The sequence below is a fragment of the Nerophis ophidion genome, linkage group LG06, assembly GCF_033978795.1.
Source record: "Nerophis ophidion isolate RoL-2023_Sa linkage group LG06, RoL_Noph_v1.0, whole genome shotgun sequence".
NCBI lineage: Eukaryota > Metazoa > Chordata > Actinopteri > Syngnathiformes > Syngnathidae > Nerophis > Nerophis ophidion.
The window spans coordinates 78,210,033-78,228,884 of record NC_084616.1 but is presented as its reverse complement, the minus strand read 5'-3'; the positions used below and the strand labels follow the sequence as shown (position 1 = coordinate 78,228,884).

Here is an 18,852-nt window from a genome sequence, read left to right as displayed (position 1 = left end):
TGGAACATCATTAGTAATTTTTCCTGATTAGGATTAATTTTAGAATGTTGATGACATGTTTTAAATAGGTTAAAATCCAATCTTCACTTTGTTAGAATATATAACAAATTGGACCAAGCAATATTTCTAACAAAGACAAATCATTATTTCTTCTAGATTTTCCAGAACGAAAATTTTAAAGGAAATTCAAAAGACTTTGAAATAAGATTTGAATTCAATTCTAAAGATTTTCTAGATTTGCCAGAAAATTTTTTTTGAATTTTAATCATAAGTTTGAAGACATATTTCACAAATATTCTTAATCGAAAAAACAGAAACTAAAGTGAAGAATTAAATTTAAATGTATTATTCTTTACAATAATAAAAAAAAAAAATACTTGAACATTGCTTTAAATTGTCATGAAAGAAGAGGAAGGAATTTAAAAGGTAAAAAGGTATATGTGTTTAAAAATCCTAAAATCATTTTTAAGGTTGTATTTTTTCTCTAAAATTGTCTTTCTGAAAGTTATAAGAAGCAAAGTAAAAAAATAAATGAATTTATTGAAACAAGTGAAGACCAAGTCTTTGAAATATTTTCTTGGATTTTCAAATTCTATTTGGGTTTTGTCTCTCTTAGAATTAAAAATGTCGAGCAAAGCGAGACCAGCTTGCTAGTAAATAAATACAATTTAAAAAATAGAGGCAGCTCACTGGTAAGTGCTGCTATTTGAGCTATTTTTAGAACAGGACCCATCTGGTCCTTAAGGGCGACCTGGTGTTGGTGACCCCTGCTGTAGTGTGATTTGTTTTTAAGTGTCATTGCTCAAAAAATAATAATGAATCAAAATCCAAAACTAAGGCTCCAATTATTATATAATCTCAAATATTCCACCTAAAAAAGTTATTGGGTGAAAATATTGCATATTTTGTGTTTTTTCCTTTTTTAATTTTTTTGTTCTAATGTTGATATAGAGCAGGGGTAGGGAACCTATGGCTCTGGAGCCAGATGTGGCTCTTTTGATGACTGCATCTGGCTCTTGGATAAATCTGAGCTAACACTGCTTAACACGATAAGTAATGAATAAATTCACTTGTAATCACAGTGTTAAAATAATGTTCAAAACATATAACATTCTCATGCATTTTTAGTCCATCCATCCGTTTACTACCGCACCTGTTCAAGAAGTTGTGTTAAGAAGTTATTTATTTATTATTGGTTAGTGTGGGGCTTGCCCTCCTGGGGGTTCTTCAGACCCCCAAGCACCGACATGAGAGCCTGTTTCAGGGTTACAATGTTGTTTTATTTTTCAATAAGTCTCTCAGTTGCTTTCCAGCAATTGTATTTCCAGCTCAAACCCCGTCTCTCCTCCTGGCTGCTGCTTGTAACAGAGCGACAGATAATTAGATAACAAGGCAAAGGTTGGCCATCTACGCACCTGTCGCTGATTTCGAGGCCGGTCCTGGCACACCCCAGTTCGCTGCAGGCCCGCGGGCCACGCCCCCTCCACAGTTAGCTTCAGAATAACAATGTTATTACAAAGAATAAGAGACCTATTATACTCTAGAAATGTTGGTCTTACTTAAAAATGCATGCGTTTAGTTGTGTTCAGTGTTAAAAAAAATTTTTTTATGGCTCTTAAGGAAATACATTTTGAAATATTTGGCTTTTTGGCTCTCTCAGCCAAAAAGGTTCCCGACCCCTGATCTAGACATTTAAAACTTGCATAATAATAAAAATAATAATACTGAATAATGACACATTTTTCATATTTTTTTGGACCAAAACCCTTTGGGGTCCTCGGGATCATAACTGAGTGGAGGCCTAAATGTAGATTTTTTATACATATTTTGTATTGATTTTTTAAAATAGAAAAATATGAAAATGGCCCCCGCTTGCTTTGATTTTTCAGTGTGCGGCCCTCAATGGAAAAAGTTTGGCCCCCCCCTGATCTACAACTTTCTCTTAGTTTCACTTTCTTTTTCCCTGATAAGCAGGTGTGATAAAAAAAAAAAAAAAATGTTTTAAAGGGTTGCGTAAAAGCGACTAATTTACAATCCGGTGAGTGTGCATCAATCTTTAGCATCTGTATCTTCCCTTTTGATAACAAATATTAGGTATAAAGTTCAGTCGGTAAGATAATTAGTGTTATTGGACTGTTGGCATCGCTGCGTGTCTTACTTGCACAAAGTCTGCATAAAATGGTTAAAGGTGAAAAAGCAATATAGATAAGAGAGGTGTGATAAGAGGGATAAACTGTAACTATATAAGACACCAAGACTCTTGCACAGTCTCTACTCTCAGAACTAAAGCCCTCTGCCTTGAAAGCAACACTTCTATCCCTCTTCTCGACCCAACTTTGGCCATGGAGAACCAGAAGAGATGCAATGTCGTTAAATTGAAGAAACCTCGCGCGCTGTTCAGGTCCTACTCGCACAGCGTCTCTGGCGAGGCAGGCGGTGAAGGCACCAGGATCTCCGTGTCGACCAGAGGCAGGGTCTCCGACTATAGGAACAACTACGCTTTTGAGGACTTCGGCGGGCTGCTGGCCATCGGGGACGAGAAAGTAGCGATGAAGCAACTGAACGACCGCCTGGCCAGCTACATGGAGACGGTGAAGATCATGGAGAAGGCCAACAACAGCCTGGAGATCAAAATCCGGGAGACGATCGAGAGAAGGGGCCCGATGGAAGGGAGCGACTACAGCAACTACAACGCGGCCATCGGAGATCTAAGAGCCAAGGTAAAACCACTTAGCTTGTATGGTATAAGTGTATAGTTCACATTGTACAAGCTGAAATCCTTCCATACTGCATCATAGCGTCTTCCAGTATTGTATATGTTAAAATTAGAACTGACCTTACTACATAATCTGTTACTGCATCTGGTATCAGTTTTCAAAGCAATTGATGTTTGTATTTAGTCTTTTCCACTATCTTCATGTGGCCCTGTCAAAAATGACAGACAACCCGCTTTGTCCTCATATGAGCTACTCTGTTTAGCCAAAGTTTGGCTTTTGCCACTTCCTTGACTTTGCATTTGGTTGTTGTCAAAGTGAAACGTCTAGATAAGGGGTCGGGAACCTTTTTGGCTGAGAGAGCCAAGAAAGCCAAATATTTTAAAATATATTTCTGTAAGAGCCATATATATATTTTTTTTAACACTGAACACAACTAAACACGTGCATTTTTAAGTAAGACCAACATTTCTAGAGTATAATAAGTCTCTTATTCTTTGGAATAACATTGTTATTCTGATGCTAACTGTGGAGGGGACGTGGCCTGCGGGCCTGCAGCGAAGCAGGGTGTTGCCAGGACCGGCTTAGAAATCAGCGACAGGTGCGTAGATGGCCCACCTGGGCCTTGTTATCTAATCACCTGTCGCTCTGTTATAAGCAGCAGCCAGGAGGAGAGACGGGGTTGAAACTGGAGCCAGAGCGCGAGCGAAAGAGAAAAAGACAATCGCTGGAAAGCAACTCAGAGACTTATTGAAAAATAAAATATTGTAACCCTGAAAAAGGCTCTCATGTCGGTGCTTGGTGGTCTGAAGAACCCCCAGGAGGGCAAGCCCCACACTAACCAATAATAAATAAATTACTTCTTACCATTAACGCAACTTCTTGAACATAAAAAAGCATGAGAATGTTTTATATTTTGAACGTTATTTTTAACAAGTGGAATTATTCATTACTTAACGTGTCGAGCGATGTCAGCTCAGATTTATCCAAGAGCCAGATGCAGTCATCAAAAGAGCCACATCTGGCTCTAGAGCCATAGGTTCCCTACCCCTGGTCTAGATTCTCAGTGTAGTGAGTCTTATTCTGCGTTGTGTAATTTTTTATAAGTAGGAGACGCTCCACCATTCCGTCGTTTCATCCTTTATTGGCCACCTTTGTTGGAAACATGAAACACATACACAGGTCTCTACTTTTCTGGCGGAGTGATACCTCATCATCAAAAGTCCCATAGAAGAGAGAATAAACAACATTCATTCATACAAAAAAATAATAATTTAAATTACATTAACAAAAACGTTTTAGCACAAAAAAAAAAATAATAATACACAAATCCACATACCTTTGTTGGAAACATGAAACACTACACAGGTCTCTACTTTTCTGGCGGAGTGATACCTCATCATCAAAAGTCCCATAGAAGAGAGAATAAACAACATTCATTCATACAAAAAAATAATAATTTAAATTACATTAACAAATACGTTTTATCAAAAAAAAAAATTATACACAAACCTTTGTTGGAAACATGAAACAGACACAGGTCTCTACTTTTCTGGCGGAGTGATACCTGCGTCAATTCCATGTGTAATTATGACCAAACATTTCAAACGTTCGACGCTCTAATCCTTATTTAACAAAATTGTGCATAAAAAAATACTTAAAACAACACATCACTTATACCTACAACATTAATGTTTTAACTTTTAAAGTATTATGAAAGTTTAGAAATAATATTTACACAAGAAACACAGAGCAATGAAGAACTATTACCTCATCATCAAAAGTCCGATAGAAGAGGAAGTAAATATCCGGAAAAAAACGCAGACCACTTCCTGCACCGGACATCCGGTTCTTCAAAATAAAACCAATACTTCAAAATAAAACATACACCCTGTCTCGTTCATAATATAGCGCAACAACACCACACTATTACATCAGCATGAATTGATTAACGTGGACCCCGACTTAAACAAGTTGAAAAACTTATTGGGGTGTTACCATTTAGTGGTCAATTGTACGGAATATGTACTGTACTGTGCTATCTACTAATAAAAGTATCAATCAATCAATCAAAAGCACCAGCGCCAAAGAAGTACTCTGTCCTTGCTCCTAGATCTTGGCCATGATCAAGGGGAATACAAGACTTGCCATTCACCTAGACAACGCCAAACAGGCCGCCGACGATTTTCGGATCAAGTGAGTGACCGGTCCGGAAGAGGACAGTCTTACTTTTCCTGACTTTCCTGTTTTTTATTTTTCGCTAAATAGGATGCACTACGAGTTGGCCATGCGTCAGACCGTGGAAAGTGATACTTCTAATCTCCGTAAGATACTGGACGACACCAACCTGGGTCGTTTGTACTTGGAGAGCGAGATCGAGACACTGACCGCAGAGCTGATCACCCTGAGGAATACCCATAAGGCGGTAAGTGTTTCGTAGCACGGCATCACAATCTGGCAGCCGAGTGTGAAGAGACTGGGACGAGAATCAGCACCTCCAAGTCCGAGTCCATGGTTCTCGCCCGGAAAAGGGCTGAGTGCCATCTCCGAGTTGGGCAGGAGACCCTGCCCCAAGTGGAGGAGTTCAAGTACCTCGGAGTCTGGTTCACGAGTGAGGGAAGAGTGGATCGGTGCGGCGTCTTCAGTAATGCGGACGCTGTATCGATCCGTTGGGGCGAAGAAGGAGCTGAGCCGGAAGGCCAAGCTCTCACTTTACCGGTCGATCTACATTCCCATCCTCACTTATGGTCATGAGCTTTGGGTCATGACCGAAAGGACGAGACCACGGGTACAAGCGGCCGAAATTAGTTTCCTCTTCCGGGAGGCGGGTCTCTCCCTTAGAGATAGGGTGAGAAGCTCTGCCATCCGGGAGGAACTCAAAGTAAAGCCGCTGCTCCTCCACGTGGAGAGGAGACAGATGAGGTGGTTCGGGCATCTGGTCAGGATGCCGCCCGAACACCTCCCTAGGGCACGTCCGACCGGTAGGAGGCCACGGGGAAGACCCAGGACACGTTGGGAAGACTATGTCTCCCGGCTGGCCTGGGAACGCCTCGGGATCCCCCGGGAAGAGCTGGACAAAGTGGCTGGGGAGAGGAGAGTCTGGGTTTCCCTGCTTAGGCTGTTGCCCCCGCGACCCGACCTCGGATAAGCGGAAGAAAATGGATGGATAGATGGATGGATGCATCACAATCCAACCATCCAAACATAACCATTTTCAGTGTTTCTTCGACTCTGTGCAGAGGATAAGCTTTTGCTCCGGAAATCACTCCCTGTTTGTTTCCCCTCCTACAGGAAGTTGCTGAATTGCGTGTCAAGATCACTCACGCCGGAGTCTTTGTGGATGTCGACGCCCCTAAAGGCCAAGATCTGGCGAGGATAATGGACGAGATGAGGGAGAAGTATGAGAAGATCATGGAGAAGAATAAGCAGGAGGCGAAAGAGTGGCACGAGTGCCAGGTAGTGGCCAAGTGATTAGTTGGGGGCGTGGAAGTTTGTGAAGTGTATCCGTGTGTGAACACGTCAATATTGTGTGCAGATGAAAGAGATCAAGGAAAGAGTGACGGAGAGTACCACAGCCCTGAAAGAATCCACCTCGGTGGTTTCTGTAACCAGGAAGAAGTTTCAGACATTGGAAATTGAACTGCAGTCACATATGAGCTTGGTATCAGCTTTTGCCCTGTCTTTCTTCTGTAATAAAGCAAAAAACAAATAATCAAACCCCTTTTTTCCACCCGTTTAACAGATAGACTGCCTAAAGGCCAATTTAAGAGACATCCAAATGCGCAGAAGCATGGATATGGAGAAGTACAATGGGATCCTGGTGCACCTACAGGAGCAGCTCTCTAATCTCCGTGACGACATTTCTGAATCTGCAGGACAGTACCAGGTCCTCCTCGACATCAAAGTCAAACTGGAAGCTGAGATCGAGGAATACAGGAGATTGTTGGGCGGAGAGTGAGTGGGATCTAATATGACAATGACCCTCAAAAACCCAGCTAGACAACTGACTTGTGTCGTTTTCATTTCACCAGGGTCGACAAAAAGAAGATGGTCCAGACCCAAGTGTTGACGGTCACTCAGACTCTGGTGAACGGCAAAGTCGTGTCAGAGAGCAGGGACGTCAAATCCAATGAAGAAGAGCTAATTGCATAGAAACAGGAAGAAAACATGCAAAACTACAATAAAATAACGTATACCAAGTTTTGTTTTGGGGTGAATTTATTGAAGCAAACATTACACTGTCTTGATCCATGTTTTGTTTAGTTGTTGTCAGAGTTAGTTGGTGACGAACCCCAACATGCAGAGAAGGAGGCAGGCATTGAGTAAGGAAACATGGTTTAATAAAACACTAAGACAGAACCAAACAAAAGAGGTACCACAAAAAGCGCCCACGAGGCGGATAGCAAATTAAAAGAGCTAGCATGAGAGCTAGAAAATAAAAGGAGCTTAGCATGGAAGCTAGCAAAAACAAAAGGGCCTAGCGTGGAAGCTAGCGGGTAGCGAGCAGGAAAACAGAAGTCGTTACGTGTTGTACAAGGACAAATTGAAAGCAGGGAACAAAAGACAGTAAGCTACAAACTGCTACCGAAATATAGCTTACCGCTACGCTGCAATGACACGACACGACACGACACGACAGGAGTGACAATAATCCAGCACTGACTGGATGGGAAGACAAGTCTAAATAGGAGCGGACTGATTGACACCAGGTGTGGCCAGGTGCCAATCAGCCGCAGCTGAGGGGACACAGCACTCAGGGAGAAAGACAGGAAACAGACAGAATAAGAGCGCTGACAGGAACTAAAGACAGGAAATACTACACACACACAGAGGAAAAACTAAAACACAAACAAACTGTCGGGGGCAAGCCCTGACAAGTCCATGTTTATACAGATATATTCATGCATGAACAGATCTTTTATAGATGTATATATTTAAATGTATATATATGCATTATATACACATTTATAAATGTTTATATATATATGTATATGTTTGTATAAATATATATATATATGCATTATATACACACACACACACACACACACACACACATATATATACATAAATATATATATATATATACATATATATATATATATCCATATATATATACATAAATATATATATATATATATTAGGGGTGGGCAAATTAATGCGTTAATTACAAGTTAACTCATCAATCTATTAAAGCCGACAATTATTTTATCCCACATTTGCGTATGTTGTTTACATGCTTTTATTTTGTTAACGCCTTTTCTTAACAAGATGGCGTGGAGGGGCTCTTGGTAAAGATGGAACATTTAGCAAAAATACCGGACAATTCTGCAAATGTCCTGGCTGGCTTACAGCGTGGTCACTCCGGGATCACTTACGACCGCCAGACAATTCTGGTTGTGGATAGATCGGGCCGTTTTGGACTGAATGAGGCGTGCTTGCTAGCTAGCATGGGAATACTTTGCCGGCTACATCCAGCGGCCTGTGAAGCAGCGGAGTATATGTGTTGTCTGTCTATTTATGAATAATGCAGACCAGGAGTGTTGGCTGACTTCTTAACGTTTGCTTTCAGAGCGTGCATATCACAACATACAAGATGTCGTCATGGCGACACAACCTATACATGCTCCTCACTCCTGTTGCATGCTGGGTAGGGTAGTTCTTTTATTCCCTGGCTCATAACATCACAATATAGTACCATGTATATGATGCCTTCAGTTTATCAAAGCACCAAGCAAACCATCGGAAAATTCCCATCATATCAATTCCTAGATATGGTCATAATTATTTGAAGTGCACTACGCAGAATAAACACAACATTATTAATATTGCTACTACGGATAATTTGATCCAAAATTCCCTAAAACAGCCCACTACCTATAATATAGGTTTTTTAAACATAAGATCCCTGATAAAAAAAAATTTTCTGCTGTTACCTCAGAAATTGCCTGTTCAGATGTTATGATTGTGGCTCAGAGATTTGTATGTAGATTATATTTATTTTCCATAACAAACAGGATAACTTAAATACCCTGGCAGTGGCAATAAGCTTAAATGTTTGTATTTACATTTTTGGAGTTGATTTTCATCAAATATGCTATTTAACTGCTACTGTTTAACAAGGACTGATTTAAATTGTGTTTGCACAACAAATGTTTTGGCGCTTTTGTTCATGTGGGAGAATATTCCAATAAAGGTGCACTACACACTACTTTTGAATTCATTATTGGGCTTTGCGTATACAATGCAGTTAATCACGATTAATCGGAGAAATAGTGCGATTAACTTTGATTAAAATTTGTAATCGTTGCCCAGCCCTAATATATATAAATACTTGAAATACCATCTCCCGAATTTGGAGGTCTCAAGGTTGGCAAGCATGGCTGCAGTTCAGTCGGGAGAATTTCACAGAATTTACAGTAATATGCTGTAAAAACACCAAAAATTCTACCTCAACAACGATTGTTATTTTTACAGTGAAAGTATATATTTGTTGCAATATTGGATAATAGTAAAAGGTTCAAAGTTATGAAATTTCATGCAGTACAAATGTTTGTTTTTTTTTTGTTTTTTTTGTCAAAATGTAAAGAAGTAGAAGATAAGTTATGTTATTGACAAATATTTGTAGAAGCAGCCGCCTGATGGCCTTCAATCAAACCCAGCTGGACATTCCTGCTCTAAGGTGTGTCCTCATTTTCTGATATTACTTTAAGATATTGTATATTCTTGTAATACCATCTGGACAAAAAAAAAAACGGCGACTCGGGTGTCTGTCTGGCTCCTTGCCAGCATCCTCTAAAAGGAAATTGTACTTCTGAGAAATTTGCGCTCTGCCATGCAGTATTTCAGTGGTGTCCCGTATTGGGCAGAAGGCCATGTTCCCAGGCCTTGTCCAAGCAAAGCGTGTTTATCTCCGTTTCTCTTAGTCCTGCCTGCTATTTGACACACACACTGACCTCTTTCGGGAAGGCCATGAATAATCTCGTTATCCTGCAAACGACGCCGGGACGTTTTCGCTCAGGACTTTGAACCGGAGAACACCAGACGGATAAATAAAGGATTAGTGCCGCCAGTCACCAAGGACATCAAAGTACATTTTGAATAATGATAACGAGCATAATATTGTGAACGGTCAGAACTGAAAAATGACAATAGTCAAACAATTTGGCAAACGATGTTAAGACAAGAATACAAAAACAAAACAAAAATTATCAAAAGCCCTAAATCACGAGTGTCTCAAATGGCTGCACAAGCCACAACGACATCCTCGGTTCAGAGCCCACAAAAGGGCAAGGAAAAACTCACAACCCAGTGCGATGACAAACTTAATAACTATGAGAAACCTTGGAGAGGACCGCAGATGGGGAGATCGGATGCAATGAACGAAGAGTGGGTCTAGCATAATAGTGTTAAAGTCCAGTCCATAGTGGATCTAACATAATAGTGAGAGTCCAGTCCATAGTGGATCTAACATAATAGTGTGAGAGTCCAGTCCATAGTGGATCCAACATAATAGTGACAGTCCAGTCCATAGTGGATCTAACATAATAGTGAGAGTCCAGTCCATAGTGGATCTAACATAATAGTGAGAGTCCAGTCCATAGTGGATCTAACATAATAATGTGAGAGTCCAGTCCATAGTGGATCTAACATAATAGTGAGAGTCCAGTCCATAGTGGATCTAACATAATAGTGAGATTCCAGTCCGTAGTGGATCTAACATAATAGTGAGAGTCCAGTCCATAGTGGATCTAACATAATAGTGAGAGTCCAGTCCATAGTGGATCTAACATAATAGTGAGAGTCCAGTCCATAGTGGATCTAACATAATAGTGAGAGTCCAGTCCATAGTGGATCTAACATAATAGTGTGAGAGTCCAGTCCATAGTGGATCTAACATAATAGTGTGAGAGTCCAGTCCATAGTGGATCTAACATAATAGTGAGAGTCCAGTCCATAGTGGATCTAACATAATAGTGAGAGTCCAGTCCATAGTGGATCTAACATAATAGTGTGAGAGTCCAGTCCATAGTGGATCTAACATAATAGTGAGAGTCCAGTCCATAGTGGATCTAACATAATAGTGTGAGAGTCCAGTCCATAGTGGATCTAACATAATAGTGAGAGTCCAGTCCATAGTGGATCTAACATAATAGTGAGAGTCCAGTCCATAGTGGATCTAACACAATAGTGAGAGTCCAGTCCATAGTGGATCTAACATAATAGTGAGAGTCCAGTCCATAGTGGATCTAACATTATAGTGAGAGTCCAGTCCACAGTGGATCTAACATAATAGTGAGAGTCCAGTCCAGAGTGGATCTAACATAATCGTGTGAGAGTCCAGTCCAAAGTGGATCTAACATAATAGTGAGAGTCCAGTCCATAGTGGATCTAACATAATAGTGAGAGTCCAGTCCATAGTGGATCTAACATTATAGTGAGAGTCCAGTCCATAGTGGATCTAACATAATAGTGAGAGTCCAGTCCATAGTGGATCTAACATTATAGTGAGAGTCCAGTCCACAGTGGATCTAACATAATGGTGAGAGTCCAGTCCATAGTGGATCTAACATAATAGTGAGAGTCCAGTCCATAGTGGATCTAACATAATGGTGAGAGTCCAGTCCATAGTGGATCTAACATAATAGTGAGAGTCCAGTCCATAGTGGATCTAACATAATAGTGAGAGTCCAGTCCATAGTGGATCTAACATAATGGTGAGAGTCCAGTCCATAGTGGATCTAACATAATAGTGAGAGTCCAGTCCATAGTGGATCTAACATAATAGTGAGAGTCCAGTCCATAGTGGATCTAACATAATAGTGAGAGTCCAGTCCATAGTGGTGCCAGCAGGAGACCATCTCAAGCGAAGACAGGTCAGCAGCACAGAGATGTCCCCAACTGATGCACAGGCGAGCGGGCTACCCCGGTTCCAGAATCTGGACAGCTATCGCGTCATCTGCAGTCACCAAATCTGTGCCCCCCCTTCCACGAGGGAGAGGGGAGCAGAGCAGAAAAAAAAAGAAGCGGCAGATCAACTGGTCTAAAAGGGGGGTCTATTTAAAGGCTAGAGTATACAAATGAGTTTTAAGGTGAGACTTAAATGCTTCTACTGAGGTGGCATCTCGAACTGTTACCGGGAGGGCATTCCAGAGTACTGGAGCCCGAAATGAAAACACTCTATAGCCCGCAGACTTTTTTTGGGCTTTGGGAATCACTAATAAGCCGGAGTCCTTTGAATGCAGATTTCTTGCCGGGACATATGGTACAATACAATCGGCAAGATAGGATGGAGCTAGACCGTGTAGTATTGTATACGTAAGTAGTAAAACCTTAAAGTCACATCTTAAGTGCACAGGAAGCCAGTGCAGGTGAGCCAGTACAGGTATATATGTATGTATATATGTATATAAAGGTATATACAGTATAGGTATATATGTATGTATATATGTATATAAAGGTATATACAGTATAGGTATATATGTATGTATATATGTATATAAAGGTATATACAGTACAGGTATATATGTATGTATATATGTATATAAAGGTATATACAGTACAGGTATATATGTATGTATATATGTATATAAAGGTATATACAGTACAGGCGTAATATGATCAAACTTTCTTGTTCTTGTCAAAAGTCTAGCAGCCACATTTTGTACCAACTGTAATCTTTTAATGCTAGACATGGGGAGACCCGAAAATAATACGTTAATGTAATCGAGACAAAAAGTATCGAACGCATGAATAATGATCTCAGTGTCGCTAGTGGACGAAATGGAACGAATTTTTGCGATATTACGGGGATGAAAGAAGGCCGTTTTAGTAACACTCTTAGGTAATGTTGAGTATTGTCCAAAGTCTGTGGTAGAGGTGTTGATTTATGCCCCCATTGGATTTTTTCGAAAGCCACAGACCGACAGACCTTTTAAAAGGGAACATTATCACAATTTCAAAAGGGTTAAAAACAATAAAAATCAGTTCCCAGTGGCTCGCTTTATTTTTCGAATTTTTTTTTCAAAATTTTACACCTCCCGGAATATCCCTAAAAAAAGCTTTAAAGTACTTGATTTTCGCTATTTGCAATGTGACTATCCATTTCCCTGTGACGTCACACAGGGCTGCCAATACAAACAACATGGCGGTTACCACAGCAAGATATAGCGACATTAGCTCGGATTCAGACTCGGATTTCAGCGGCTTAAGCGATACAACAGATTACGCATGTATTGAAACAGATGGTCGGAGTATGGAGGCAGATAGCTAAAACGAAATTGAAGAAGAAACTGAAGCTATTGAGCGAATAGCTATTGATGCTATTCGGCCATAGCGTGGGTGTACCTAATGAAGTGACCCATAGCATGGCTGCCTTATTAGCATCGCCGGTAAAATGTGCGGACCAAACGATCAGGACTTTCGCATCTTGTGACACTGGAGCAACTTAAATCCGTCGATTGGTAAATCAATCAATCAATCAATCAATGTTTACTTATATAGCCCTAAATCACTAGTGTCTCAAAGGGCTGCACAAACCACTACGACATCCTCGGTAGGCCCACATAAGGGCAAGGAAAACTCACACCCAGTGGGACGTCGGTGACAATGATGACTATGAGAACCTTGGAGAGGAGGAAAGCAATGGATGTCGAGCGGGTCTAACATGATACTGTGAAAGTTCAATCCATAATGGATCCACACAGTCGCCAGAGTCCAGTCCAAAGCAGATCCAACACAGCCGCGAGAGTCCCGTTCACATAAAATGTTTGTTTCGCATTAAATGTGGGTATCTAGTTTCTAGCGTAAATAGCATGTTAGCATAGATTAGCGTAGCATGTTAGCATTGATTAACTGGCAGTCATGCTGCGACCAAATATGTCTGATTAGTACATAAGTCAACAACATCAACAAAACTCACCTTTGTGATTTGGTTGACTTAATGGTTGCAAATGCATCTACAGGTTATCCATACATCTCTGTGCCATGTCTGTCTTAGCATCGCCGGTCAAATGTGGAGACACTCTGGCACATTCAATGGGGGTCTGGCGGCAGATTTCTTGCCAGTGGTGCAACTTGAATCCCTCCCTGTTAGTGTTGTTACACCCTCCGACAACACACCCACCAGGCATGATGTCTCCAAGCTTCCAAAAAATAGTCGAAAAAACGGAAAATAACAGAGCTGAGACCCGGTGTTTGTAATGTGTTGAAAATGAAAATGGTGGGTGTGTTACCTCGGTGACGTCACGTTCTGACGTCATCGCTAAAAGACAGATAAACAGAAAGGCGTTTAATTTGCCAAAATTCACCCATTTAGAGTTCGGAAATCGGTTAAAAAAATACCTGGTCTTTTTTCTGCAACATCAAGGTATATATTGACGCTTGCATAGGTCTGCTGATAATGTTCCCCTTTAACCTGTGGTGCAGCTGAAAGAAGCTGAGCAGGCAAAGTGCAGAAGGAGTGAGAGGATGTGATGGGACCTGGTTTAAGACGTTTGGGATACATAGCGAGAGCGAGATGAGGAGAAAATTCTAAAAAGCCATTGGTGCATTGAAGTATCTCTGCATGCCGGTCATTCCTCTCTGGGCCTCATAAAGGGCTGCTTGAACAATACCTCTGTCTCCGAGTAGAGATGGAGAGGTGGGGGACTCAACGCAGGAGGAAAGGCTTTAGATCACCAGGAGGCTCAGGCTCCTAGACTCAATAACAACACACCCTCAGCATGCTAAGATGCCTGCCATCACCATAGGAGAAACCGATCAAAGTTAGAAGGTTCCGCAGAGTGTGAAATCTGCGGATGGCCAATACTAAATACCATATTTTAAAACCTCTTCTCACTCCGGCGCTTACCAAAGGCATGCGGTAAATTTAAGCCTGCGCGTAAAAGTTTGAGTGTGATGTAAGGATACCACCATGAAAAGCACATTTAATAAATAAAAAAAAGGTTATTATGGTCTTACCTTTACTTATAAATGAAGTCCATGCCAGCTCCTTCTGATCAAAAGCATCGATAACTTGTTTATAGAAGTCTTCCTTATCTTTCTTCAGTTTTAAAAGTCTCTCCGTCTCGATGGAAATCTTTCTTATTACCTCCTGCTTCGATTGAAAGTCCAGTTTAGAAAACTGTTTTATTTTAGATATGTAATCCTCCATGTTAAAAGTGCAAGCGAGAGGAAAAAATAAACGATCGCTGCTTGTTGTCACTTCTTCTGCAGCCGAGTAGTCGCAAGAAGGATCACTAGCGCCCTCTACCACCAGGAGGCGGGAGTCATTTAATGACTCATATTTGACACACGCAGCTACGGTATATTAATAAAACATAGCTGCTTACTGTTCTTTTTAGCATATTCAATAGCTTGGACCTTAAATCCTACTGAATAGCTCTCTTAGTATAACTAATATAGAAACTTACGTCATTTGTTGCCTTCATTATAAGACTTATATAAGACTTTTAAAGTAATTTTGATAGTCGGCTAGTATAACTAATATAGACACTTACGTCACGTGTTGCCTTCATTATACTTGTGACTTAAATAAGACTTTTAAAGTCATTTTGATAGTAGGCTAATATAAACACTTTAAACATGTGTTGCCTTCATTATAAGACTTATGTAAGACTATTAAAGTCATTTTGATAGTCGGCTACGATAACTAATATAGACACTTATGTCATGTGTTGCCTTCTTTATAACACTTATATACGGCTTTTCATTTTTTGCGGCTTGTTGCATTCGGACCAGATGTCCCTTCGAGGGAATTTAGGTTGCTGGTCAATCCCAAGTTCTTTTGATGACACATAAACTGATTTTAAATGGTAACCCAGAACAGAATAGGTATTTTGCAATTTATTCCAAAGCTTTGGAGAGACCAACCTAAAAAACAACACATTCAATTCGCTTCGCCTAGTTGATCTGAAAACACTACGAAAGTCTTGTCTTCTTCAATACGCCACTAGCCCCACCCTTCAGAGCGAAGATACATATCTATTGTTTTCCTTAGCTGGAGACAGAAAAAGAGATAGGAAGAAGGAGTATTGCTATTCCTGCATTCCAAGCTCAAGGTAGTCTACAGTGTACCATTGGTCATGAGATAAAGAAAAGATAAAAACAGTACAAGATGGAACACTAGCTATTTCAAATATGACTAAAGAAAATAAATAGCTTTTAAATATGGATATATGTAGATATCTATCTCTGTCAGGCTCCAGACAGTTTTTTTTTGTGGTATTTTTGGTTCAATATGGCTCTTTCAACGTGTTGGGTTGCCGACCCCTGCCTTAGCTTGACAAGTGAGGCCAAGAAAGGTTAGTCAGTAGTCGCACTACTGAGTTTTAGACTATTGTTGACGTTTTCAAAAAGCCAGGAAAATCAAGAGTTAATCCTTTCACGCGACTTCAGAAGCATATTTTCCCACAAAGATCATCCAATGTCCTGAGATGCACTAAGTATCCTCAAAAAGCTTCAAAGGGATGGCGTGTTATAGTATTTCATGCGTATTGCATCACTTTTTTACATCACGGGGTTCAAGTTTCTCTACCGCTCAGGCGCGGTTCTGTCTTCTATTTGGCAGACTGCGACTCGGCCATCAGCAGCAGCTCTGTGAGAGGTTATCAGTGAGTACTTCAGATAAACACTTTAAAGGCCTACTGAAATGAGATGTTCTTATTTAATCGGGGATAGCAGCTCCATTCTATGTGTCATACTTCATCATTTGGCCATATTTTTGCTGAAAGGATTTAGTAGAGAACATCGATGATAAAGTTCACAACTTTTGGTCGCTAATAAAAAAGCCTTGCCTGTACCGGAAGTAGCAGACGATGTGCGCGTGATGTCACGGGTTGTGGAGCTCCTTACATCTGAACATTGTTTACAATCATGGCCACCAGCAGCGAGAGTGATTCGGATCGAGAACGCGACGATTTCCCCATTAATTTGAGCGAGGATGAAAGATTTGTGGATGAGGAAAGTGAGAGTGAAGGACTAGAAGAAAAAAAAAAGACGAGAGCAGTGGGAGCGATTCATATGTTATTTAACACATTTACTAGGATAATTCTGGAAAATCCCTTATCCGCTTATTGTGTTACTAGTGTTTTAGTGAGATTATATGGTCGTGCCTGTACAACCTGAAAGTCGGAGGGGTGTGGCCACGGGTGTGGTGACCACCAGTGTCTCTGAGGGAAGCCACGTTTCTTGACGAGGCGAAGGCGGTCGGGCTGAGATTTTTTTTTTTTCCCCCTCCACGGTGGAAGCATCCGACTGTCGGGGGCGGCCGGTGGGAGGGGCCAAGAGAGTCTGCAGCTGCGTCTATGACAGGCGCAGGAGGAACGACGCAAGCTCTCCGCTCATGTCTACGGTAAGAGCCGACTTATTACCACCATTTTCTCACCGAAAACTGCCGGTTGACATGTGGTAGCGAACCATGTTCGTTTTACCGCTCTGTTCCAAAGTAAAGCTTCAGCGTCAACTTTCGGGAATGTAAACAAGAGAGATAGCGGTCTCATCCGCGGAGTCCGCGGGTAAACCGCGGGACGGGCGGGTGACATGACGAAAAAATAGATTGTAATTAGATTCGGGCGGGTGGCGGTTGAACCATCCGGAAATATTTGATATACATGGTTCTGGGATCGGTATCCTTTACCAATCAAAGTGCCATTTAAGACCCGTGTCACAAAGCAAAGAAGACAATAGGAGACGCTGTTATTCTCCTTAATGACTGCCGGCAGTCACCCAGATAATAAGTATTAGGGCGTGCTATACAACCATTAGCTTTGTCGCCTACTACAACATGTACCATCTGCTTGTCAGTCCAGCATCATGTTGTGTGTGACTTCTGCAGCAACACGCACACGACTGCAAGGCATACTGGGTGACACAGAGTACACTAATGGTTGTGATATAAACCATTTTAACACTCTTACTCTAATGCGCCACGCTGTGAAGCCACACCAATTAAGAACGACAAACACATTTCGGGAGAACATCCTCACAGTAACACAACATAAACGCAACACAGCAAATACCCAGAATCCTTTGTATCCATGACATTTTCCTGACTATTTTATACACCTCGCTAGCGGGGTTGGGGGTGCGGGGGTATAAAATATATTCGGGGGTCTCACGGATACAAAGAATTCTGGGTATTTGATGTGTTGCGTTTATGTTGTGTTACTGTGAGGCTGTTCTCCCGAAATGTGTTTGTCAATCTTGTTTGGTGTGGCTTCACAGCGTGGCGCATATTAGTAAATGTTAAAGTTGTTTATATCGCAACCATCAGTGTACTCTGTGTCACCCAGTATGCCTTTCAATCTTGTACGTGTGATTGCGGAAGCTGCACACCACATGTTGCCGGACTAACAATCGGTATGTACATGTTGTTGAAGGTGTCTAAGGCATTGGCTTCAAAGCACGCCCATATTCTTGTCATCAGGATGAACGCCATTGGATATTCGCTAGAACGTTAGAGGCTCCAATCGTCTTCATTACTCCGTGAAACGGGTTTAAACAGCTCTGTGAGTGGTAAAGGTGGCCGACCTCTGATTTATTTCAGCGGGCGGGTGGCGGGCGGTTGCGGTTCTGATAAAATGTTGGTTCGGATGGACGGTGGGTGGATGACGACTTTGGTGATGCGGTTACGGATGATATAATTGCCTATCCGCGAATCTCTAGTAAACAATGAAACACCGGCTGTGTTTGCGTTGCTAAAGGTGGCCGCAATACACCGCTTCCCACTTACAGCTTTCTTCTTTGACGTCTCCATTTTTCGTTGAAAAAATTGCAAAAGATTCAGCAACACAGATGTCCAGAATACTGTGGAATTATGCGATGAAAAGAGACGACTTATAGCTATGAAGAAAGCTGGAACAAAATGTCCTGTACATCATACCGCGACGTTTTAGCATGATACTTCTGCGCGAAATGTAAAATTGCAATTTAGTAAACTAAAGCGGCCGTATTGGCATGTGTTGCAATGTTAATATTTCATCATTGATATATAAACTATCAGACTGCGTGGTCGCTAGTAGTGGCTTTCAGTAGGACTTTAAAATGGACTGGAGAAGTTTTGCGCCATTCAAAAAACTAAAGTGCAGCTGTTTCATCTCCGCCTCCTCCTTTCTGCAGTAAAACAGTTAACGGGCTTCAC

General features: G+C 41.2%; 1 protein-coding gene and 1 long non-coding RNA gene across 3 annotated transcripts in view; one reads left to right on the top strand and one right to left on the bottom strand.

Annotated features, from left to right (window-relative positions):
* Window positions 1-18,852, bottom strand: part of LOC133553994 (uncharacterized) — a 96,423-nt gene that overhangs the window by 37,764 nt on the left and 39,807 nt on the right. The gene's annotated exons all lie outside the window — the stretch shown is intronic.
* Window positions 2,261-6,918, top strand: LOC133555276 (keratin, type I cytoskeletal 18-like). Its single transcript, XM_061904909.1, has 7 exons — window positions 2,261-2,720; window positions 4,828-4,910; window positions 4,983-5,139; window positions 6,006-6,170; window positions 6,250-6,375; window positions 6,457-6,668; window positions 6,746-6,918. The coding sequence occupies exons 1-7, from the start codon at window positions 2,343-2,345 to the stop codon at window positions 6,864-6,866; spliced, it is 1,242 nt and encodes a 413-aa protein (XP_061760893.1). The 5' UTR covers window positions 2,261-2,342; the 3' UTR covers window positions 6,867-6,918.